Source organism: Miniopterus schreibersii, assembly GCF_964146895.1.
Source record: "Miniopterus schreibersii genome assembly, chromosome: 10".
Taxonomy (NCBI): domain Eukaryota; kingdom Metazoa; phylum Chordata; class Mammalia; order Chiroptera; family Miniopteridae; genus Miniopterus; species Miniopterus schreibersii.
In genome coordinates this window covers 29,266,002-29,292,273 of record NC_138110.1, presented here as the reverse complement: position 1 = coordinate 29,292,273, position 26,272 = coordinate 29,266,002, and the positions used below count along the sequence as shown (strand labels likewise).

The window sequence follows — 26,272 nt, the reverse complement described above, 5'->3', positions numbered from 1 at the left end:
ACACACTGCCTCCTGGAAACGTCGGTAACAGCTCACGTTTATTAATAGCTCACAATGTGCCGGGAGCCACGCTGAGAGCTTTGCACGCATTGTCTCATGGAATGCTCCTAACAACCTTCTGCCACGGCTCTATTATTATCTTTCTTTTATAAAGAGAGAGCTGAGGTGCAGAGAAGTGAAGCCACTTGTCTAAGGTCACACAGCTAGAGAGAGGGAGAGCCAGGATTTGAACCCAGGCAATTTGGTTTATCACATTCCGTCTGGGCAGCAGGGGGTCTGGGGTGGCAGACAAGGATTAGGCACCCCTCCCCCACTGTCTTTCACACACACACACACACGTGGCCCATGTGCTGAGCATATGTGAGCCTCCGGTGAAGCCCACAGCTGCCCACACCATATTTCCACACGCATGTCAGTGTGTGTGCACAGTGCACGCAGCGCCTCACTGGCCTGCAATATCTTAGAGCAGAGCAGCGCTGTCTAACAGAACCCTCTGCCACGAAGGCACTGTGCTCTGTCTGCACCGTCCAACACGGTAGCCACTAGTTGCTGTGGCTCCTGGCACCTGCACCATGGCCATAACACTGGGCGGCTGAATTTTTAATTACATTGAAGTAAAATTAACTTAACTGTACATGCAAATAGCTACATGTGGCTGTCAGCTGCCCAGGTGGCCACGATGTGGGATGGTTGTGAGGATGAAGTGTGGTAGTGCAGCCCTGTGGGCAACGCAGCCACGTGGGCAGTGCCGCCCGGCACGTCGGAGGACTCAACGACAGGTGCATTTTTACTGTCGCCGCCAGTCAGTGATAGGGCATGCGCATCTGCGAGTGCACTGTCTCCATATTTCTATCTCTTTCCATCTACCTCCCCATCCCTCTCTTCTGATAGTGGGCTCGGCCAGGCATCTCCAAGGTGGTGACAAGGAAGGAAGCTTGGCTCTGGGTGTCTAAAGAGAGCAGTTCGGTAGGTTGTCCTGAGGCCCTGGGAAGGGGGAGGCTTTCAACCGTAGGCTCCCTCACCCAACCTAGCCTTCTGGAGGCTCCCAGATGTCTCTGTGAATGATTTCAGCTCTAATTTGTAAGTAAAACATCAGCCTGTTTCGTTGTGTGTTTTTATTAGTTTTAACTTGAAAAGCGAGAAAAAAGGGCCAGCAGTCTGCCTCAGGCATTGGTGGTGGCTCTGGGGGCCAAACAGAAGTCCCTGCAGGGCACTTCTCTTCTAGGGGTTCAGAGAAGCCTCTGGCGAGGTCAGGCTGGCAGGGGCAGCTGGAGAGGGGTATGCAGGCCAGAAGGACATGGGTGGTGGGGCAGGCAGGGTGGGGAAGCCTCAGCCACTGCAGAGCAGGGAGGAGGGAGCTCAGCGACCTACATCTCTGCTGTGAATCTGGCTGACTCACCCCTGGACAGTTCCCGCTTTCCCTCTTGGGTGTAATGCAACCTTGGCATCCTGGGAAAGAGATGCTCCAAGGAAGGGCAGTGGCAGTGGCCCTGGCAAAAGCTGGAGGGAATGAAACTACAGCAGGAGGGACTCAGGTAGGAGCATGGGAGGGACAGAACCAAGCTGAGCTCTGGGACAAGGTGGAATCCCGGTGGGAGGAACAGTCTCTTTTGCTCCATTCCCTAACGACAAAATGAGGGTCAGTGGTGTCCACTGTTGGTGAGCACCTGCCTCAAGGTGGGGGCGAGGCCGTGGGAGGAGAGGGGTCCCAGGGTCCAGTCTCAGACTTCACTGTGAGTCTTCTGACTCACAGTGTGTATCATGCAGTCTGTGACCTAGTTGGTGCTCAGACCACACTAGGAAGAAAAGTAATTGCATCTATGAAGGCGTGTTTAATTTGTTCTATTATAAATGACTTTAAATACCATGACACATGAATGCCTCTCATATTGACACCTCCAGCCCAGGTCTTCACTCAGCTCCAGATTCATATATCCATCTGCCTTCTTTGTGTTTCCACTTGGATGTCTGACTGGCATTCCACACTCAGCATGGCCAAAATAGAATTTTGATCTCCACCCCTAAAACATGTTCCTTCTCAGTAAATAGCACCACTTGCCACTAACTGGCTCAAATCTTCCTGGGCTCCCTCCCCTCTTTCTCTTCAATCCACACCCAATCAACCAGCAAGTCCAGTGACTCCCCTATTGCCCAACACACCCTGAGCCCACCTATTTCTTGCACCTTCACTGCCTGCCCTAATCCCCAACCCATCATTGCTCCCCTGGCCGCCTGCCTCCAAGCCAGCTTTCCTATAGTGCCAGCTCCACACGGCAGCCAGAGAGAGCTCTGTGACGTGTACATAAGGGCACACCCTTTCCGTTTCCTCACTATACTTAGAATACAATCCAGCACCCCCTTGACCTGCCAAGCCTGAAACAATCTGCCCCCACCATCCTCCTTCCACCTCTCTCTCCCCATCACCCCCATGATGATGTTCTTGCCACACGGATTTTCTCCTGTCTCTTGAACACATGAAGCCCATTCCTGCCTCAGGACCTTTGCACATGCTGTTTTCTCTGCTCAAGTGCTCTCTCCCTCCATCTCTGCTTGTTTGGATCTCAGCTTCACTCTCTGCTCCTAAGAGAGACCCTCCCTGCTCCCACAGTATAGAGCAGCCCCAGTCACTAAATACCTCATCCATACTTTTTAATCCTCAGCATTGCCCTCACTATCAGGTATTTCATTTTTATTTTTAATTTATCACCTAGTTCTTCTCATGATAATGGAAGCTCCAGGAGAGTCTGAGGTTCACCTGCCTTGGTCACTGTTGTGTCTCAGCAACTAACTATACTCGTGCCTGGCACAGAGTGGGTGATCGATAACTATTTGTGAATGAATGAATTATTTAATCCTGATAGTGTTTTTCTGAGAAGGCTTTTTGCCTGTGGTAGAAGTGTGAGTTCATGAATGTGTTTCCTGGACTGGCTCTTGTGTACGAATTGCAAGACTAATTAAACTCATACATATTTGTGGAAATGCAAATATAATTTTATTTACCAATGACTGTAATAAAGGTAAATGCTCCTTACTTAAACAAACAATTCACTTTGGGAATAAAGCTGTAAACAGAAGCAATAAATAAACACTCGTTATTGAGTGCTCACTGTGTATCCACTGAACTTCAGGAGCTGGCTGTTCCGATCTCCCATCATGGTGTTTACACACGTGAAGGCTTCCTCACCCCCAGATGTGGGGCTTAACCACACAGGCACAAGCCCTCTTTATGAAGCCTATGACTCTTGGGGGCAGGCACTGGTTGGCATCCCGGCTCTGCCATTTCCTCACTGTGTGACCTTGGAAGTTACTTAAACTCTCTGAGCCTCTGTTTCTTTATTTGCAAAATAGAGGCAGAAACTCAACCTTTCTCCTAGATGAACTGGGAGTGTTAAATGAGATAGCTCACTAGAATTCTTGGTGTGCTGAGCACATGGTGAATGATAAAGACATGGTAACCATTTTTCTCTTATTATTATGATTATTACCATTATACAAGCCTATTCTAGATGTTTTTACATATTCTTACCTAATTGCCACAATAACCCATGAAGTTGGTGTTGTTAGTACTGATTTATAGGCTGAAGAGCCCAGAGCTCAGGGACTAAAATGCCAGTGGCCATCACCCAAGTATTAAAACTCAGGCCTTTGGACTCCAGATCCAGTGCTCTCTCCATGGCACCACTGCTGCCTCCCTTGTTCTTGGGGATAATCTGGCGCTACTGAGGGCCAACCACCAAACACCACTTCCATTTTAACCCACTTCCAAGCCCTAGTCATAAACTTTTCAATTCCAACATGGACTCACCACTTCTATCTACTTTTGACCCTTGACTGTGGTCTCTGAGCAACTCCTTAAATCTTCGCATGCCTGCCCCCAGCCTCCAAGAGCCCCTAATGGTTGTGCCACCCTGGACTCTAAATCCAGCAAAGACTTCACATCAGAGGGTGACAAACTGAAACAGTAAGCATTCTTAGAGGCGATCAATTTCCCCTCCATTCCCAAGGGAGAGAATGCAGATCTAGAGAAGCTCGGTGACTTACTCCAGTGGGTCTGAGGCCCTGGGGTGGGAGATTCAAACTCTGGGGAACTCAGAGATTGAAGAGGCCAGAGCCATTAGAGGCTTCCTGCAGAGGCTCCGTGCCTGCAGAGGAGCAGGTTTGGTCTGGGGGAAGCAGAAGGGAAGAGGGTGCTTCAGGCAGGGAGCAGCCAGAGCAGAAGCGCAGAGATGGAGCTGATCTCACAGGAAGGGAAGCACAGGGGTTAGGGCAGCGAGGCCACGGGCGGCGGATCCTTTTGACTTCTTTATCTGTCTCATTTGTTATATGAGAAGGTTCACCTCGCTCCAGGCACTGTGCCAGGTGCTTTGCCTAGATTACTATATTTCATACTTAAAATTATCCCACTTAGGCAGTTTGTGTATTCCCATCTGCTAGACAAGGAAACCGAGGCTGGCCCAGGAGGTAAAGTGACTTGCCCAAGGTCATATAGCTTATTGGTAGAAAGCCTGGGGTCTGACCTCAATACTGCTCGTCTTACAGCTTCTGTGCTACCTCTAGGGCCCTCTACCTCCCTTCCCACTGAACAAGGTCTGGGAAGGCCTGGGAAGCCATGGGAGGGGCTGAGCAGGACAATGACTCCAGGGAGCTGGGAAGAGACTAGCTTGAACCATGTGATAAAGAATTTGCACATAATGTATTACCAGAGGGGTTGGTTGGGTACAGGCATGGCTGCACAATTCTGTGCATGTGTGTGTCTGTGTGTATGAACGCATCTGTGTGGCTGTGAGTGGTATGAGTGCATCTGTGTGTGTGAGTGTATCTGCATATGAGTGCATCTATGTGTCTGTGTGTGTGAGTGCATGTGTGTCTGTGTGTGTGAGTGCATCTGTGTGTGTGAGGGCATGTGTGTCTGTGTGTGAGTGCATGTGTGTCTGTGTGTGTGAGTGCATCTGTGTGTCTGTGTGAGTGCATGTGTGTTTTTGTGTGTGAGTGCATCTGTGTGTGTGTAAGTGTATCTGTGTGTGTGTCTATGTGTGAGTGCATGTGTGTGTGTGAGTGCATCTGTGTGTCTGTGTGTGTGAGTACATGTGTGTCTGTGTATGTGAATGTATTTGTGTGTGCTGTGTGCCTGTGTCTGTGTGAATCTATGTGATTGTATCTGTGTGTGTGTCTGTGTGTGCAAGTGGAGTCTGTGAGATTGTGAGGTCAGGACCCAGTTCTTACAGGTGGGCAAGACATGTCCATTCTGGCAGCTATGAAAACAGCCTAGTGGTCCGGGACGTCATCTGGCTGGGGGAGAAGACATCCCTGGGGGCCATAAGACAGGCACAGGAAGTTAGGGGACACTGGGAGAGTGTCCAGATTAGAGGCAGGAGGAAGCTGCAGCATACTTACAATCTGGACCGGACACTGACCATGGGGCTGGGGCAGCCATAGGCAGCCCCGGGAACCAGGCATTGGTGTGTATGGAGACTCCCTGGGGCTGTTACCTAACTGCAAAGTCCCTGGCCCCTTCCTCAGGGAATTCCAAGGTCTGGGGCAGAGGCCAGGATCTGCGTTTCTCACCAGATTTCCAGGATCCTGATACAGGCATCCTGGGAAAGTCCAGGGAGGGTCAGGGTCCAGCCTAGGCTGCAGGAAGACACGCAGGCTTCACCAAAGGGCTCTGCATGCTGAGGACTTCTAGGCAAAGCACAAATGACAACCCTGGGTTTGAGCAGAGGGCACTGACCGTGGGGGCCAGCAGAGCAGAGCCTTCCCGGTGAGTGAAGGAGGTAAATGCTAGATCTGTGCCTGAGACCCCAGGGCCCCTGGGGGCAGATAGGACTGGCCTTCCTCCTACCGCCACCAAGGAACAAAGTGAGCTCATGCTGGGGCCAGGCTGAGAGAGGGCCTGCCTTTTGTGTCTGCACCAGGAGCTGGATCAGCCTCCAAGTGGCCCAGAGAGGAGGCAAAGGAACAGGGCACCTGTAGCTAGATGTGTGGGCTGGGCTCAGGGTCTCTGTATGCCTGGTAAGCAGGGCAGATCTGGTCGGGCAGAGATGCATTCAGCCAGAGAGCGTTTCCTGGGGGCCCTCCTTTGCACTGTCCTTTCCTCAGGGCACACTGCTTCCAAGAGCTGCCTCCGGCCTTGCTGGTCAGGTTTGTGCACCATCTGCTCCCACCTAGATGGAGGCAGTGGGGAGGGGGGGCTCTCTCTTCCCATAGCTGCTGCCCCCAGCTCCCTCTGTCTCTGTCTCTGTCTCTGTCTCTGTCTCTGTCTCTGTCTCTGTTTCTCTCTCTCTCTCTCTCTCTCTCTCTCTCTCACACACACACACACACACACATATACACACGGCTCTGCACTTTCGGTTGTCTCCAAAGGGAGCTGGGTGTTCAGGGCTACCTTCTGGGGAGTTGAGGAGCCCAGACCCCCTCTTCTTCCAGTCTCCCGGGGGAATCTGTAGACAGAATGTGAGAAAATACCACAAATGGCCCAGCCGGGCGTTTGGGAAAGCAGCAAGGTGTCTGGAGGACACCATCTCACTTAGTGTCCCACTCAAGTAGGCTGCCCCCAGCCAGGCATGTGCGGAACCCTTCCTTCCCATAGACCTTTCCCACACTCCTCCCCCACACTCTGGCCAGAGTCCCCTCAAAAAGACCCATGCATACACACATTGGCAGAGAACTGCAGGAGTGCCCACCCAGGGAGTTGGACCCATTTTTTCTGCTGTTTTTTACAAGCACTAGGTAGAAAATCTAGTCATAGATGTACACACAATCTGTCACTTAAAAACTGGCCCACCAGAGCCCCTGGCAGCTCCCACATGGCTGCCTACATTGGCACGTATGAGCACACACATCCGCCTATCCCCTTGCTTTCCGTACCAGCTGTGATTTCAGTGTGTTCACATGGAGGTGGTGTGTGCATAGACCACAAGCACGCACACACACGCGCACGCGCACACACACACACACACACACACACACACACACACACACACACACACACACACACTGTTCTCAGGGCAGCTGCGGGGAGGGGCTCCAGATCCTAGATCTCTGCTCAGATCCAGACCTTTAGGAAACTGGCATGAGATACTCTTGGTCTGAGGGGAAGGGTGGGGCTCGTCTGGACAGCAAGTCCCAGATGAGGGAGCTTTGAAACCTGGGGAAACAGAGAGCCCTATCTGCACCCTCCCTTCCCTGTCCAGAACCAGAGCAGAAACCACAGCTCTCCTACAGCTGACACACACATATGATCCCACACTCCAATACACTCATGCATGCACACCAGAGACTCACAGGACACATGTGAATGCAAAACACAAGGAGACAACATGCATCCACATACCACTTGCCAGAGGCATAAGCCACACCACAGTCGCTCACAGCTCTCTCTCTGCCACAGTCCCCAGAGGTGCCCACGAAGACTCACCCCTCACAGCCCATCAGCCCAGCGTGTCCCCAGGGACAGGCAACACACTCACTACCTCCAATGGCACCGCGTAGCATCTCCTGTCCAGCACTCATGGCTCAAATCCACGCATGACGAAGCAGCCTGCCCCATTTCCCCTGAAAGCCTCAACTTCCAAATGGTCTGCTGCCTTCAGGCGGTGGAAATTTAGTGAATCGTTCCCAGGTCCTCAGGAAACCATAGGTTTCCTGTTCTCTGATGGGCCCCTTGCCATTGTTAACAGTTTGCTCAGTGTGTGTGTGTGTCCTCTTAATATACAGGTTTAGGGCCACTTTCTCGGCCAAGTGTGAGTCAGTTGTGATCCCATGGAAAATGAGAGGAGCCCTGCAGGCTGGGAGCAGGCTGGGGTATACAGCAGAGGGCTCGGTGTGCAAAGACATCCTCCTTGGCTCTGAGCCACAGAGTGAGGCAGTCCGAGTGCCGGCCTCAGGGACAGACTGTGGGTGTAAACCTACAACTCTCTCCCCCCTTCCAGTCATTCTTTCTTGGAGGTGACTCTTTTGCTCACAGCCTTGACTTCACCTAGAAGAGACCTGTCCAGAGCCACTGCATGGGACTGAGTGGCCCCTGGAAGGCCTGCCTAAAATTTCTCCAGGACCTGCCTTTGGTTTTGGTCAGATGAGCAGAAATTTGGCCAGGATCCTGTGGGCTGACGCAGAAGGGAGATTGCAGAGGGAGTGTTCTCAGTAAACACCTTCTGTTTATTTGTTTATTTCTAATAAGGACTTGGCCTTGGCCTTTATGGGGCTCCTGGACCACACAAGTGTGAGTGAGAGGACTTTTGACCTCTGGACTAGGGCTGAGAGGTGAGTTGAGGGACCCACTGTGCCCCCTCCCTACCTCCAAGCTCAGAGCCTGTCATCCCTTTCTCCAAAGCAACCGTTTTGACTTCTCCTTCTAAAGAGTTATGTGGCTAAATTGTGTCCATGGCCTTGTGGTTATTTAAGCCTTGTTAAGGAGTGGTGTGTGAGTGTGTGTATGTGAGTATTTGCACCTATGTTCGTGTGTGTATCTCTATGTGTGTCTATATGTACTATGTGTTTATAAGTTGTGCTTGTGTGTGTATCTGTATTTTTGCGTGTGTGTGCTTGTGTATATGAGGATCTGTATGAGTGCTCATATTTAAGTGTGTTCCTCTGTATGTGTATGAGCAGGTATTCATTTGTGGGGATGCCTGTGTATGTCTGTGTATATGTATGTCTGTATGTGGGTGTGTCTGTGTGTGTATGTGTGTGTGTACATGTTTTCAGACCCTCATAAAAGACAGTGTGGGGTGATTTAAGAAAACATTAGCCTATAATGTCACAGGGTTTCAGTTTCCCCATTGTGAAATGAAGGAGATGGAAGAGATACTCCTTTTATTTACTTCCAAAAGGGGAGTCATGGAAATGTGGTGGGCTTGAGAATATGACAAACTGGGTGCAAATTCTGGCTATGTGTCTCCCTAGAACATGATCGTCATCAAGTTACTGCTCTCAGAGCTTCTGTTTCCTTGGCAAAGGCACACAGTGACATCTTTGTCACAGTTTTGTCACGAGGACTTGATGAGATAAAAAGAGAAAGCTCTGTGTGTGCTGTGTAGTAGGTGCTCTGCCAATATTTCCTCCTGTCCATCCTTGAGCCCTAATGTTGTCTGATTTGTCCGATTTTTGGGTGAGCAGGACTGTCAGAGCTCCCTGTGGTCTGATGGGGGTGCTGGCACTTAATACATGACAGTGACCCTGGAGAGTTTAACTTTTATACCGTATTTTCCCTCCTCTCAGCTCATTACATCCTCACAATGACCCTAAGAGGTGGGACGAGCAGGTGTCATTGCAGTGATTTGAGAGGGAAGAAAGCTCAGACTCTGCAGAAGACAGCGGGGCGGGGCAAGGACTCAGGCACCCAGCTCATGGATGCAGCGCATCCTTGGTGCACCTGCCACCTCTATAGCAGACAGTGTCCGGAGTGCTAAACACTATCCGCTCTGGGGGGACCCTGTGAGGATCCAAGCCTTCTCAAACTGTCAAGCCCAAGCTGGAGGAGCCTTCCCCTGACCCCTGAGTGCACACAGACCATCCACAGAACAGATGTATAAACCAGCCCTTAGCACAGGAATTGGAAGAAGTGATGTCAGAAAGGGTGGCCAGTCACTCCCAGAGCTGGCTCTGATCCACCTGAAAGAAGCCATTCCTCCTTCCCCCAAATAGTCCAGGGTGTGGAAGCACAAAGCTGAAATCCTTAGCCTCATCACCCACTTGATTTATAGTATTTGACTCTAGGTCATGTTTGCCGGTTTCTCCAGAGCCAAACCACTGCAGAGCAGTGTGGCCTGGCCCTGGGCGGGAGGGGAGAAGACAGCCTCATGGTACTGAATGGGACCAGCTCCCAAAGAGATGTCTTGCAAGGGGGTGCAGTCAGTTTCACATTTAACTTTGCATAGGTTTGTGGGAGAAAACCTCCAAACAAGTCGTTCTTTAAATTATGGTTGCCCTTTGGCCAGGGGCTACCCAGCAGGCCAAGCCCTGGGAATCTGCTTGTCTGGTGAGCAGCCAGGCCTCTGACGCTTGGATTCGTCCATGCTCCTTCCCTGGCTCTCTTGTGCCCGTTCTGAGCCTGAGCTGCTCTCTTGTATCCTGACAGGACTTGACCAGTTTGTAATTTTCCTTCATGATCCTTTCTCCATTTTTCTTCACAAAAAAGGAATCAACTGTACCTGGTTGCAATAGGGATAAAAGTGGTAGTATACAAGAAAATACTTTACAGATTAAAGTGCTATATAAATGGAAGGCGTACTATACTATAAATGAACATATAAATAACATCTGTGATACAGTATATAAGATACATGGTTTGACTTTAAATGACCGAAACACATTGGCTCATAGGTTATATAGGTATGGTATATGATATGACTTAATTGGTCACATAATGCGGTTATAGTATGCACTGTGATCCATAGAATTAATATCTCATGACGTGCCATATTCCTAGCACAGAGGGAAGCAGAATAAAAATCAGTCAACATTAGGCTATTTTGGCATTCGAAACACAAGCCCCAGATTTGTGATTTTAACAGCTGAAGCTGGGAGGGAGAAAACTAAAAATACGTGCGAATGGGGAAGATCTCTCCATGGACCAGCAATGTGGCCCACTGGGCGGGGGGATCCTAGGGAGGCAGAACTCCCGAGAATAGGTCTGGGGAAGGGGAGCAGCGGGGAGAGGCCTCTCGGGAGGAGGTGGAGAAGTCGCACTCGGCAGTGATTGTTCCTACTATTTATGAAGCCAGATGAGAAGCTGTAGGGCTTGCGGTGGCCCCGTGTCTGCTGATTAGCTAGAGATTATATTGATGATGTAATAAAAATTCACTTTGTCTATTAAGTTTCACCAGGACAATCAAGAGAGATTAGATAAAAATCAGAGGAAATGAATAATAGAACGGAGGAGGAAAACCATGAGCCTCACTCCCTGCCATGGTCCCTGTCTGCCTCCTCTTTTCCTGCCCACAATAGGGCATGAACCAAAAAGCCCCTACCCCACACCAGGTAAAATTGAGTTGGAAATGTCCCCTGCACTGGGCTGCTCTTGGGGAGGTGCTCGGGCTCCAGACACAACGTTGGTTTGAGTTTACTGACCATGTTTAATATTTGATGAGACCTTTGGCACGGCAGCCTCCTGGGTGCGCTGGCCTGCTGGGAGATGGGCAGGGTGACCAGGCGCTCAGCTGCCTGGGTTCCTCTGGCCCTGCAGCTTGGGAGGTGGAGTCCCATGTCTGCAGTGGCATAGATTTCGGCCAGGCGGGCCATGCCCCTCTGAGTAGCCAGAGGCCTCCCAGCCTCCCAGTGTCTCCCTCTGGCCTCGCTGTGCTGGAAATTCCCCTATTAGAGATGTTTCTTCAGGTTACAGCCTGGGCTCTAAAAGGTCCCTGTAAGAGGCACGTGTCACCAGAAATGGTAACACATTAATGTCCATTAGCCGCCAGGGACACATCTGCCCAGTTTGATTTGTCAGATCGGCAAGGGGCAGGACTTAAAAGGAAAGGAAAAGGAGGTCACTTTGTGTAGGGACCATTGTCCTAGGAAGGCTGGGAGGCCTGAGAGCACTGGGCTTGGGGTTTGGGGCCTGAGGATAGTGGGGGGAGAGTAGAGGAGGCTGGATGACAGTGAGCTGGGTGGGCACGGGAAGACCACATCACTGACCCCCATGTCCCTGCAGGGAGTGGAGCAGCACAGTCCCTCCAGCTTCTCCACAGTCCAGTTCCGCTCCTCCCAGGAGAAATCCTGGGGGTCAGGAAGAAGCCAGAGGCCAAGCTCCATGGAAGGCCTAGAAGAGCGGTATTCTCTCCTCTAAGGAGTCAGCCACAAATAATCCTGTTTGCAGCCCCAAAATTCAGTTCATCTATCCTTGTTCATCTGGACTGGGTCTCACTACCAGAGATGGGTGAGGCACCCTGATTGCTCCCCTGCAGTAAATGGGCCATCCAGGAGCCTGGCACCCTTGCCTGGGTGTGCTGTCCACACTGGGAGCAGTCCTTCCTAAGGTCTGCCAAGATTCCTCCAGCCGAAGGACCAGTGACCCCAGAAAACACTGTTCCCGCTTCATCCCCACCGCTGGCTGCCTCCAGCCACTCCTGAGCTGGGGGCCGGCACAGAGGAAGGGCTGGGGTATGGGGAGGTTCTAACCTGCAGAACTCCACTGTTTACTGCCTGGGACATTTAGCTGGGTGAGCCTGTGGGGACAATATGGATGCCTGCCTCGGTGACAGAGAACATGGGCACGAGTTTAAATATTCTATGAGTAATTTCTCAGCCCAAGTGGGCTGCAGTTGTGACAGCTGAAGGACACTGCAGCCCCAAAGCAGGTGAGGCCAGCCCCGGCAGGCTCTGCATGTGTGTCACTGACTTCCTTGGCCATATCTGCAGCCCATTCACCTATCCCTGACCCCCACCTCTTCTCCTTCAGCCAGGCTGATGGTGGGTCAAGATTTATTCAAAGTGAGAAATTCCTTTGTCCACCAGCCTGAGAATAAGACTTCACTGCAGTGGGACGAAAACAAAACATAATGGAATGAAACGAAACAAAACAACCTGGCTTGTCAGCAATCCAGCCTTCCTGCTCGGTCTCTTTCCCGTGGGCCAGCTTTGGCTCCCACCCCACCCCACCCCACCCTTACCTGAGAGCCTGTATTCTTCTCTGATTACTCTGATTTTGGGGTTCCTTCATCCCCCACATAGGACATCTGCATTGAATAGTTTTATATTTGTGGGCTTCCTGCCCCTGTCATAGCCAGTTATTTTGTGGTGGTGAGGGTGGGTCCCCAGCTATTGAGGAGAGAGCTTGACCCTCAGGCCCCTGAGCTGCACATGAATCTGGGACTCCTTGAGGGAGGCCCCTATCTGTCCCGTTAGACCCAAGGCTTCCCAGTGGGGGACATGGTGCGCCTCCCTCACCAAACTGTAATGCCCCACGTTCTCTGCTTTGCGGAAACTTGCCCCTGCTCCATGTGGGTGAGCATGGGGCCCTGCTCTCCATGTAGGGATGGTGGGAGGGTGCCTCAGAAGCTGACTGCAGTTGGGTTTATGACACAGCCACTGCTCTTGCCTCAGCAGGCTTCTGCTCCTGCCTCTGCCTGCCTTGGGGACACTCTCTTCCCCGCTGTGCGATCTCTGCTGTGGACCAGCCTTTTAAGCATTGGCTTAGCTGAGACAGGTCAGAACATTTAGAGTTAATGTTTTGCTGAGAAACTTGAGAAACTAGGGAGAAACCAACCAAGGCCTTGGAAACAGTGTGAGCCACAGACAAGGGGTGAGAGCTCTCCAGGGTGCTTTCTTTCTCTCTCCCTCTCTCCCTCTCTCTCTTTCTCTCTCTCTCTGTGTATGTGTGTGGCCTGGGGCCCTGCTCCTGCTGGCTCCCCTCCCAGACAACCACTGTGACCTGGTCTGCCAGTGGTCAGTCGCTGCAGCCTAAGGGCATGCGTTCCCTGCCTGAGACTCCCCTGCACCGTGTGCTTCTCTCCCCTCTCTGGGGACCAATTCAGCTGCCTCATCCCAGGCCTCACTCTTGACTCTTCATTCCAGTGGATTTTCAAACTTGCCCAACATGATTACAACAAATTTCACTCTAAAATAAATCGAATAATTTACTTATTGAAATAAGATGAAATTAAAGAGAAAGGTCTCATGTTTTAATTAAAATTTTTAAAATTGGAAGCGAAAATGAAGCCTTGCAATAAGCCAGGGATGGCTCTCCCACTCCATGCCTCTCCCATTCTGACGGCCGGCTGGATTTAGGTCGCTGCACTGGGGCCTCAGCTGCACCTGGCTGGCCGGTGTGCCAACTGGTCACTAACTGCCTGGTCCTCAGCCCAGGTCTGTTTCCTCAGGCACAGGGTTGTAGGTATGGAAGACTCTGGTGCCCCAACATATGGCATTAAGGCTAAAAGGCATACGAAACCACAATCTGGTTATTCATTTCTGGAACGAAACAAAATCCACATCCAAACCGAGACTACAATACTGTCTGGATTTTCTGATTCTCATCTCATGTTTTGTGGTCTCTGCTGGTGGCCCAGGCTCAGGCTTGACTTGCCCAGGGTCCCGTGCTGCCCACTCAAGCAGGGGGCTCCCATGCAAAAGAGTAGTGACGCACCCTGGCCCTTAGGGGTGCGGGCGAGGGTCCGTCTGCAGCTCCTGGACGCCTAGCCTGGGCGGCAGCAGGAGTAGCGTTTGGGCATCAGGGGCCCTCGCTTAAGTGCAGAAAGTTCCCCCTCTCACCGTCAGAGGGCAGGCGACCGCTGGAGGAGCGGGAGCCCTCCCACACTCACAGTTTGGGGGCCCCTCCCCAAGGTAGGAAAAGGTCTGGAGGAGGGGCCTGGCTTCTGGACTGTTCCCCTAGGGCTCCTTAGACCCAGATTTGGGGCTGAGGAGGGGACATGGCACTGTGGAGGGAGGATGGCCTCGGCACCAGGACGTGCCCATAACCCTCTATGGCCATGCTGAGCCTGTGCCCCGTTGGAAGCAAGTCCTAAAATCTGAGAACTGTCCCAGGTGGCCGCAGGGGCTGGGGCTCAGCTAGGAAGACTGAGCCTTTGTCACTGTGGAGGGAGCGCAGAGACTGGCCAAGACCCTTGGAATGAGGGCTGGGTATAAGCACTTGGATGGGACTCTGAGTGTGCACGAAGTGAGGAGACAAGCTTGCCCTTTGGAAGCCCTGGTGTGGGGGGTGCGGGGGGTGGGAGAGGCAGATCAGATTAAGGAAGGATCAGATAGATATGGCCCGTTTGCTGAGGCCTAAGTGCTCCCTGTGGGAGGGGGAGCACCTGGCCCTGAGAAGCCTCATCTCACATCCCAGCCAGAGGCACTGTTTCCTCACCCTCCTTCACAGGCACCTCCCCTGCATCTTAGCAGCCCCTTTCCTATCATCCGTCATCACCCCACCATGGGACCTGGCCTCTAAGGCAGGCTCCCTTCCAGCTTAACAACAAGCCTTGGAGAAGGGGAAAAGGAATGAACCAAAAGCTTACTGGGCTTCCCAGGCCAGCTCTGCTCCCTCTGTCCCTCCCTGAGTAAGCCCCCAGCCACTGGGATTCTCTCCTCTCCCCTCCTCCCTCAGAACAGCCTGACAGGTGCTGCCCAGGAGCATCAGGAGCTGAGGCTCGGAGGGCAGGGGGGTAAAGGGCCAGGGGCATGCCTGAAGGGAAGTCCAAGGCCAAGGACACATGGCCTTCCCTTTCCTTCCCACTCACTGTGACTGGAGGTGAGCCTCAGTGAGCAATAGCTTTCTAAACATTCCTGTTCCCACCAGCAGTGATGATGGGGCAGGGTCCTGAGGCCCTGCCTCTGCTGGCCCCAAGGACCCACTTGTGGTGATTGATTTGATTAGACTCTTTTCCTCCTGGGACCCCTAAGTTTCAGAGGGCACACTCGCATCTCCCAGGGCTGTAACTAAGGATGTTGCTCCAGGCTCATGCCGCCCCCTTGGAGAGAGACCTCGTCACACAGCGGGTGCAAGGATGCTCTCTGCCTCATCCGACGAGACCGAGTCAAGCCAAGTATTGATTTGAGAGAAAGATATGGATATGTTGGGTGGATAATGGTCAGGGGATCCTATTTCTTTCTTTTCCTGTTCAGAGAACACCTCTCCTCTGCCTCACCCCGCTGGAACGCAGAGGCCGGATGAGGGAGAGTGCTCTCATCGGTCACCCAGGGACGCCTCCATTCCCCTGGTCTCCTTCCAGGAGCTCAAGACCATGAAGCCTCTGGGAACAAGGTCCCCCTCTCCCACCACAGCGAGTACTCCCGACATTTTCGCCTCTCCGTATATTCTTAGAACTAGTCAATATAATTAATTTTACATGGGCATAATTTCCTGCCGTTGCCGCGGAGTCCTCCCTGCCTCGCCCATCAGCAGCGACATGATACAGTTTCTGGTTATATTGGTCAACCAAGATATTGATATTATTAATAATGGATATCTATATGCTGACCTTTGTCCACACAACTGAATCACTCTGGGCTGGCTGTCACATTTCTTTAAGAGGTATTGATAAGCCCATTACTGGAAGGGCATGTACAATCTTAGGTGCGTGCTTTTCACTCACCTTCAAGCATCTCCTGTGGACATCTACCGTGGCTGGTTGAACTAGTGTGGGCACAGTGGTGCGTGCAAGAGAAAGTCTGTGTGCAAGCACTTGTGTGGTGAGAGTGTGCATGTGTGTGTGTTTGAACTTGTGTACCAGTGTGCGTGTGAGTGTGTGAATGCGTGTGTGTGAGTCTGTCTTGAACACCAGCCCTTTTAGAACTGATCAAATAGTCAATTAGAGCATTATAGGGAGGTAGCAGAATCAGAGAGTTCCTACAAATACACTGTGATGTAGTGTTTGATCTTTAGATGCCTCTCGTCTCATAGGACTTGCACAGGAGGCTTGGCTTTATAAGGATATTATTGGGTTGGTGCCTCATTCTCTCAATGTACCTGCCAGGCAAGAGACAGCACTCTCTGGGAGCAGTCTGGCCAGAGCTAGCCAAGGAGTGGTGCGCTGAAGGCTACCCTGCTGACTTGGCTTTGGGGCACGCTGCTTCCAGCCTCAGTCGCTTTCTCTGTGCAGTGGCAGCAATGAATCCCGCTCTGCGAGAAGGGAGGTTGACTCAGCTCAACCTCTCAACCTCCTGCATTGAAACTCCCCGTGGTGGGAATGCTTGCCGTTCCACAAGGCCTTGTCATTTATTCCGCATGGGGGTGTGACCCATTACCTATTCGTAGGGCTGTGTGGGGAAGGCATGCTGTGCACGTTCCCGTGTACGTCACACAGGTACACAGGCCTCATTGCTACAGCTGTGATTACTGTCATCGCTACCTGTGGGGACAGTGGTGTCAGGGACAGTGCCTCTATCAGATTGGTCTACAGTGATCCATTCCTGTCTAGACCCAGACGTGCTCACTCGTTGGGGGAGATCCCTCCCTCGGCCTGGTAAAGGGGAGCGAGCTCGCTAGAGAGATCTTCTGGATCCTCAGACACAGTGTATGAATAAACCAGACGTGGGTTAATTAGGTGTGACTGCAGCATTAAATTAGGGTAATGAACAAACAGCCACGTACGGCATTCAGATCTGCCCAGGATGACTCCAAGGGTGGCTTTCAAGTAAGTCACCTGTCAGCTTATAGGTTTGGGGGACTCCGGAGAGTGAGGTTTCTGTCAGATCTTAAGAAGTGGATTCTTTAGGCACCTCCTACCCCAGGTGAGGACCATCCTTCAAGGGGCACCGAATCCAAACAATGGCTTGGTTCAGCGCAGCAGCATCTATGCACGCTTCAGCTGCAAGCATTTCTCAGAGTGAAATACGACGGCAGCACAGGTGCTCAAGAGACAGGAGGGAGAAGTTAAGAGGTGTAGGCAGAGGATGTGAAACGTATTGATCCCATAATATTTATGTGGATGTGTACATCGGTGCTGGTGCACGTGCTTGCACACACACGCATGCACACACTCACACACATACCTTTTGCATTTCCACAAATGCTTTTTTCTTCTGTCTACACTCCCGCTTCAGTCAGACATCTATGAAGGTGAACCAAGTCTCAATTGTGTAATTTTAGAAACAGCTGCTGAACAGCAGCCCCTTGCCCTCGGCGGACAACACTCCTCGCAATCCCCATCCTAGGACAAAGCGGCTATGCAGAAGGAATTGTTTGTCTTTAGCAAAGAGGAGGACGCCAACAGCTTAGCGAGAGGGAAGAAAATGGAAAGAAAGCTCGCTGGCCTGCCCGGGGAGCTGTGGGATAGCCTAATGCATGGGGGCTTTGTTAGTAAGATCTGTTAAGTATCTAGAAACCTTTGATCTGGAGATGCTCTTAACAAAGGTGATAATTAATTAAAGCGGAGTGCATTGCAATAAAGTAACATCACGTCAGACGATGCGCTGTCCAGAACCGGCCTTTGGAAGTGTCTGTCATTTAAACTCTTGTTGGAGGTCAGCTTATTATCAATTTTTCCCCCATGAGCTTTGATCAATATTTTTGGCTGTTCCATCCTCACGGAACCAGAGCTACGTCTGTCTCCATGAGGGCACCCATTTATTTACATCTTGCAGATGGCCACGTAGGATGTGTTCCTAAGCTGAGCTGCTGGGAATCGCTTCGTTCGAGAGTGTTCCTTAGCTCATGCTGGAGGGGAGATACAGGGAAGAATCAGAGAAGCCAAATGTGGAGCAGGTGGAAGGGGAGAAGCCCTGTGAATGCATGGTCCTGAAAACATCCCCTCTACTCACAGAGGGACTCAGAAAGGAGGGCAATTACCCTGAGCCTGCCCACTTGGTGCCTTGTTGGCTTCTGTAGTCAGGACTGCAGTTCGGTCTTTATACCCATCCAGGGCCACTGGAAACCGGATGAGAGGAGAAGGAGGATGCCCTTAGGGCAAGCACATCAAGTCTGGAAATTCCTCTGCACCTTTTCTGCCCCATCATGGTCTTTCTGTCCTGGCATCTTTAACTGCACCCCTATGTTGCCAAGTGGAACATGGACCTTTCTCTTCAGTTCTCACTCTGGGATTTGTGAGGGCACTTTAACTGGCAAGGAGAGGAAGGAAAAGAAGGAGATGCAGGATAACGGTAAAAGGGCTATAACTAAGTTGGGAGGCTCTGTGCTCCTTCCCTAGGTTATTTGGGTAGGACAGGATGCTTTCTGTGATTCTTGGAGAGCCTGTGTATTTAAAGGCCTGCAGAAAAGGCAACGGTAAAGGGGGGGGGGGTGAGCTTTTTTTGTAGAGAGTCCAAAAGGTGGGCAGCCAGATCCCTGCCACACCCTGCTTGCCTTTGGGGGAAATACAGCATTCTGCTTGGAGGGCTCGGCTTGATTGACTTGGCCAAGACATGTGTGTGTGTGTGTGTGTGTGTGTGCATGTGTGAAAACACTATAAGAGAAAAGTAGGGCTGGAATGTCAAGGGGCAGCTGGTGGGGAAGGAAATGCAGTGGGTAGAAGGAATTATCTTTGCAGAGAGCTGGGCTCTGTGGCTTGCCACTCAGATCCTGGATGGAAGCTCAGTTCTAAAATGAGTCAATAGGTGAGCAAGCCAGCCTTCGAAAAGTGACGGGTTGAGGGATATGGAACCCTCTCCCATATTTGGACTTCTGGGTGGGGATATCAGACAGATAAACAAGAGCACGCCTCCACATTGGAACTTAGATCATTGACAAATCTGAGCCGCAAGTTCTGAGGTGGAGCGAGTACAGAATCACAAGGACAGCGTTATTGTCCCCAGATTCTCTCCTTTTCTCCATCAACCATCTTCCTGATCATGCAAATAGCCTTCAGGATGAAATTACCCCTAACATCATCTCCGTGCCACTTACATTTGTCATCTCCCCTCTACAGACACACATACACACACACACACTCACACCAACACCCACACAGGCTGCAGCATCTTCCCTCCCTCAATCCTCCAGTACCCACAGAAACACACAGTTTTTCACACTCCCTAGCTCTTCTCTCTGCATGTCACATGGGATTTCCCTTCTAAGTTCGGAAGCTGCTGCAGTTGCAGCCACTGTCAACCAGCGCTCCCAGCTTCCAGCTGGCATTTTGGCCCTGCAACTCTCAGAACTCTGTTTCCTACCCCCCCTTTTTTTTGGCCCACGATGTTGGGTCTCATTCTCTGCTGCACCTCCCTTTCTTCTCCAGCCTGCCTACTCCAAATCTTGTTTAGTGGGGTTCCTTCTGGGTCAGCTTTGGAAACGACCACCTTCTGATGACATGGAAGGTGTGACTTGTACAGTGTTTTCCCCTAATTTATCTGAGGCAAGTAAGACGAGCTCTCAGCCAAGGAGGTGGTGCCTTGGATGTCTTATGAGGGATCACTCAGAAGCCCCTTTCCCATCCTAGTACATAAATGATAATAATGAGGAGGAGGATGCTAATAATAGTGACAGCAAGACCATGCTCAGGCCTCTGGAGTGTGGAGAGATCACTGGGCATCAAGAATGCCCCTGGAAACCAGCTCTTTGAAAGCACTCTGATACCTCTGCGACATGCCTTTGTGGGGAGGCATATCCATGGCATGCATTTTTGTAATTGTTTTCCTTTGGGTTGTTTTCAAGCTTTGACTTCACTCAAGAAAAGCTTTTCTTTTTGTTTTGTTTTATTTTGTTTTGTGTTTGAGAAGCCACGAACATCCAGCCAACTGGAGCAGGTGGAGACAGTGAAAGTACACCAAGGGGGTTCTTTCAACCCAATCTAGAATTCCTATTAAAGCTGAGGGGGGAAAAGAGGGTTAACATCTCCCTGTTGAATTGCAGTGAAATCTAGGCCAGCCCTGGTTCCCATATGTGTGGGATGCACTTAGTCATGCTTGCACATGGATGCATATACGTGCCCATGTGCATATTAATGTATCTCTGTGTGTTGATTCTGAGGACTTCTGTTCAAAAGATAAATGAAATCATGCACAGGCAGCAAATAACCACTAGTCTCTTAAATAAAGCAATCATTTCCAAATACTTTTTTCTTTGCTCCTAAATAGGATACTTATCAACACCCGGAATTTGAAGGTTTTTTAATGGGGCTGTTTGGTTTGGTTTACTTTAGCTTTTTAATGATTACTATTGCTTATTTTCTTTGGTGAAACTTGTTTTTTAAAAACATTTTGTCTTCTTTTCTTATTACTAGCTATCCTAGTTTTCCATATCTCTTTCTCACAAGGCATATCTTTCTTTTAAAAACTATAGGTGTGTGGCCAGCTATTCTACCAGTCTTTCCCTGGGCAGAAATAAATGTTTATTTTTCAAACTAATTTTTTTTAAAGTTCATCTTAATTGAGCTGAAGCCCATGCAGACGCTTCAGCTTCATTGCCTCTTGGACTCCTTTGAAAACGGAAATCAGAGCCTCACTGGCTTTAATTCACCTATCTTAGGAAAAAAACAACGAGGCCGCTCAGCTAAAGTCAAGTGGTAGAAACTCAATGTTCTGAGAATTGTTACATCATACATGAAAATACAAGACATAATTTTATGAAGATGGTCACAGATCACCAAAACATAATCATAACCCTTGTCCTTTCTCTTTCTCCCAGCTACACTCCAAATCATGGGGCTTCGGGCATTTCCTAGTCAGATACTGTTGAACTGAGAGGTTATGTATCTGGCGCTGAGTATATTTTAAAATGATATACTCTCCAGAGCGCAATCCACAGAAGGTTCCATCACTCTGTCCCTCCCCTCCCTCTGGATGTAGTATGGAAGTATGAGGGGCTAAAGTTCCTGCTGCTGTGGCTCCTGGGTTGGGACCCCCCAGGCTGCCAGTAGACTAGATTTTCCTCCATGCAGCCGGGGGAAAATCTCAATGCAGTGTGGTTACCCAGGCCACAGATGTGTTCTGACTGGTTATCAAGAGGGACTGTAATGTGGACTTGGCTGTTTGGATTAAAATGCATTGCAGGCTCCAGGAACAAGCACACATCAGTAGTAAAGGCAGTTTAAACCTTTGGGGACAGCCCTATGTTTAGATTACATTAATTCATAAATATTATACTAAATACCACTTAAATTGGACTTAAATGACTTCAAAGATAACGCATTATAATATGGCTATCCAGAGAGCACTAGTCTTTATGTCTCCCACTAACTCAGTCTTTGCTGCCTTTTACCCTGCTAGACAAGACCAAAGTTGTGAATGGATTGCGGGCTTCCTCATGTGTGATCCGATGTGTGTGTCAGCAGTCATGGATATTTGTGTGCGTGTATCTATTTTCAGTCACTGGCTCTGTTTGTTCTCCAGGAAATAAAAAGAAGAGAAATGAATAAAATGCAGGAGAAGGGAGGAATTAGACTAATAGAGGTGACCTGCTCCCTTTTTCAAGGGAGAAAAATTCTCTAGGAAGGGGCAAAGTTGGTTCTGAGCTCACTTCTGCAGCTACCCCGGGAGTTTGCCTCTCTCCTCTTAAATCAAGAGTACAATGTCTTTCTCTTTGGAGCCTGGAGAAACAATCTTTCTCAAAGTGCCTCTAATGGGGAAAAAGAAGACTCAGAGTTAGCCACGAGAGTTTGCATTAAACTGGGTTTTCTTCTTTGGGTGTTGTTTCCTCAAATTGTAATTCTGGTCTTTTTTCCACCCCTTTTCCCCTCAGCCTAGCACCCAGATCTCCCCCTTCCCAATTGCTTTCTGGTCTCCAGGAGGTAAGTTTACCTTTACAGTAATTACCCCAGTCCACAACTGCTATTTGCTGCCTCCCCAGCCCAACAGCCTTTCTCTGATACGGCTGGGTTTGCTCCACAACACCCACCCACTCCCTCCTCCACAGACTCCCAATTTGACTGGAGTAATTGCCTTTTAAGGTTCACTCTACGCATGGCAGGTATTCCATTAACCCTTAGAATTCCTCCCTTCTTTAGTTACCTGAAATGGCAGGTGGCCAACAAATGGATATTCACCTGAAATCGCATGCATTTAATTTAATTTATACTTATTTTTCTTTCTTTTTTTGTTTTGTTTAACCAATAACATACATATACCATCCACACTGGAGGCCACAATCCTGTGATGTCTCCCAATTTTGTCCCAGTATGATTCATTAGAAGTTAGAAATTCAAGAAAGGCAGAGAAAGAGCCACAAATATGCCCTGAGACCAGGCTTAACAAAGGCATGTTTCTATCCCTAGCCTCATGTTGTCAATTTAGAGTTGGGGAAATTTAGAAACCAAACACAACCCTCATTCTTCAAGCCTCATCATGCTTTTTGACTTAACAGTAATTAATCACCAATGGCAAGCGAGTAATTTTTTAAGGTGGCTGGAGGCTTATTTTATCAAGATTAGCTAATAAATCAGGCTGTATCACTGAAGGAGGGGTTCAAACTCTTCTAGGACTGAATAAAACAGACCTTGGAAACTGTCTCATTTATTTAGCTCTCCTGGAGCTTCCAGGCACCGTTAGGGGTATGGTGGCCCAACCTTGCCTATAAAATCCGAGGGAAGGAGAGGCAGGAAGTTTCATGGGAAAAAATACAAGCTCAGGCTCTGAAGGGTGAGCTGCGACAACGAGGTACCCAGCATGCCGGGCCAACGGGCCTGCCTGCCACGGGCTGAGTCAGTTTAGGGGAATAATTATTTAAAAAATTAAGTTTTGCTTGTCCTAGGAATCCTAGCCAGATATGTGTATGTATATATATATATATATATATATGACATGATGCATATGACATAACTGTATCATGACCTTTTCTACTTTCCTGATGCAAATGATGATAATTCTACTTCTTTACTACAATACAAGGGAGTTCAAATAACATCAGAAACAGTGATGCTACCAGCAAGAAGGGATTGTGAGAAGAAAGCGAGGAATACTGTTAAAGTTTATCTTCATTTGAAATAAAGCATCAAATAAAGTGCTCCAACCCAGATCTCATAGAAAGCTCAGCTCTTCACAACTGTCTTTTGCCTCTAGTGGGTTCTGATTTTTTTTTCTTCTAACTTTAAAATCTCAAATCGTCACAAGAACTGATCATTAAGATGGGTAAAGGAATTCACTATCTAGGTTTTTTAATTTTCATTATTACTACTTTTAAATATGGGGACATAGTAGAATGACAAAGGTTTAATACAAACATTGATAAGCTTCTAGAGAGCTTGATTGGAAAGGCAAAAACTACAAAGATACGGTTTATTTGAAAGGGGGAGGAAACAAATATTATTTCAAACACTGCCTCCCCATTCCACCTTTTCAGTTTCTCTTCTGAACATTTTCTCCATATTGGATAAAGGTTGGTTTCTTTCTCCATTGCAGCCCCTACCCTCACCCCACCCCAACAAACCTAGTATATTTCCATTCTGCCGTGTTTTTGTACGACTCAACATGCCATTAACTTTAAGATTTACTCCTCAGCAGGCAAGCTGGAAGATGCTAAAGCCAATAAAAACTGCTCTCTGGGACTCCAACTACGAGGAGTTTGGAGCTGTGCTTAGTATTCGGATGAAGGGAGGGCTGGAGAACGAGGGTGGTTGTGATAGTGAAAACCACCGCTGCTTAGGGAGCCAGACAGCTCTGCGCTCTGCACCTAATGTGCCGGAGGATCAGCTCTGTTCATAGCCCATTTGTGGCCAAGGATGAGGCTGCTCTCTCTGTGTGGGTGGGTGTGCGTGTGCATGTGCGTGTGTGTGTTTTCATCATTAAAACCACCAGCTCTAACACAGCATCTTCAGTGGCTCTCCACACTACTGTTTATTAAAAACAGAACATCCATACACATCCCTTACAACTTCCTTAGACCGGTGCTCCTTCCCTGCCTGACAATCAATCTCTCTCAGAAAGCATTTAACTTGCCCACACAGCTCCAGCCCCGATTAATCCCGGCTTCACATCCTATACATTACTGTTAGGGAGCGGAGCACTGGGCTAATTTCATCACCCACCAGCCACCCACACACATTCTACAACTGAACACATTTGGGGCTCTGCCTTAAAGATAATAAAACAAGGAGAAAACAGGCAGGCTGCAGACAATTCCCATGACCACTTTCCTAAAAAGTTGCTGGGTTTTAATTCTTTGATTATTCTGTCTCCCCTCCCCCAAGCACTCACTAGCAATTATTGCTTCAAGGGAGAGAAATAATGTACTATAAACCTCTCTGCATGGTGAGTTTGGGATAATTTAGGCTACACCCTTCAAAATGCATATCTTGCACACACAGATTTTCCCCCAAAGCCCCACTTTCCTGAGAAAGGGGGATCATCCAGGCTTCTCCGACTCCCCACTCCACCCAGGGGATGGCTGGTTCCTTGCTAATTCTTGCCTTAGGTTTTGTCCCTCCTTCCTTCAAATATCCACCCCCTTCCCCCACCACTCACACCACAACCGGATTATTGAGGTACACAGCTCGACAGGGAGAGTTTACTGTTAAATTGATAGCGAAATAAAAATATCTCTGAATTTGCCACCTCTCTCCTTTTTAGACGGCTGCGCTCCTGCTACTCTGGCCGGGAGCGGAGGAAGAGCCCACCAAATCTCCTTAGTATTTTCAGCACCACGGCGATGGACAGCACCCTCGGTCCCCGGCCGGCAGCGCGCCTGCCAGTCTGCCCGCAGCTCAGCGTCCCGGGTTCGGCCGGTGCAGCTGTCCCCATCCCAATCATTCAAGTCACTGTACCCAAAATACAAGTCTCGTTTCTCCTCGACCCTCTCTCTTTCTCTTCCTCTTCTGCTCCCTTTGCTCTCCCCACCGCACCGCTTCTATCAGCTCCTTTCCCCAAACCCAGCCTTGCCCCAGCAAACAGCTCCCCACGCACCCAAGTCCCGGTCTCTGCTGCCCGAGCGCCTCCTTCCTCGGCGTCCACCCGAGGCTCCCTCTCGCGCCGTCTCCAGTTCGTCCGCTGCCGGCCGGCCAGCCCGCCCGCCCTCTCTTTCTCCCCAGCAAAGTTGGGAGGGTAAGGTGCACTCACCTTTGTGCATGCCTGTGAACCTGTCCTTCAGAACCGTAAGCTCGTAGATCTTGCCGAACTCCTCGAAGAGGGGCTTGAGGTCCTTCTCGTCCAGGTTGCGGGGGATCTGCCCAATGAACAGCTTGATGGCATCGTGGTCCTTCATGGGAATGGTCGACGGGTTCCCCGGGCTGTGGCTTAATCCGTTCATGTGCCCGGCGCTGCCCGGGCTGCTGCCGAGCCCGTTGGTACTGAGGCTCGCGTTGTCAGCCTGTCCGTTTGCTAACGTGGCCATCTTTATATACATAGAGAAAATCTTCTTTCCTTTTATTCTTTCTCGCTCGCACTCTCTCGCTCCTCTCCCTCGCAAGCTCGCTCGCGCTCACACACGCACACGCATACACACACTCGGGTTCTCTCCCCCTCGGTTTCTCTCTACCTCGCTCTCTGCTCTCTCTCTTTCTCCTCTCTTCTCTTGCTCGCTCGCGCTCGCGCGCTCTCTCCCCTCTCCCCCCTCTCTCTCTCCCTCCCTCTCCTCTCTTCTCTCTCTTTCGGCGGTCTGATCTGATTTTTTTTTTTTTTTTTTTTTTTTTTTACATTGAACAGACAGGATCTCTGTCCTTTCCGTTTAAACAGGCTGGACCGGTTCAAGTTCCCAGTCAGACCAGGGGTGGGGGCGGCGAGTGTGCGCTCGAGAAGGAGGGGGACGCGGGGCCCAGAGAGGGCGCTAGGGGCGGGGGGACTCCCGCGCGGCGGCGGGCGGCGGCCCGGAGCACGGCGGCTTGGGGCGGTGCCGCCCCGCGCGCCTCCCCCGTCGGTGGCCCCGGCGAGCGCCGGTGGTACAGTCCGAGACGGCTCCCGGCTATAAATAGCGCCAGGCGCATGGCTCTTCGGGAGGCGCTGAGATTCCGGCGCGGCGGCCGCGGGGAGC

At 50.2% G+C, this 26,272-nt stretch overlaps 1 protein-coding gene across 35 annotated transcripts in view; it reads right to left on the bottom strand.

Moving 5' to 3' along the window:
• Positions 1–26,017, bottom strand: part of CELF4 (CUGBP Elav-like family member 4) — a 289,574-nt gene extending 263,557 nt beyond the window's left edge. For 11 of the 35 annotated variants that reach the window (XR_013999652.1, XR_013999653.1, XR_013999654.1 and 8 more), the window contains exon 1: positions 25,363–26,017. Coding sequence is in view for 25 of the 35 variants with exons in the window: in XM_081149106.1 (XP_081005232.1) it covers positions 25,363–25,648 (286 nt within the window). In the remaining 10 variants the exon portion in view is untranslated. The remainder of the gene's footprint in view (positions 1–25,362) is intronic. The other 24 variants (XR_013999656.1, XR_013999657.1, XM_081149100.1 and 21 more) reach the window with 9 other exon arrangements.
• Positions 26,018–26,272: the final 255 nt, after the last annotated feature.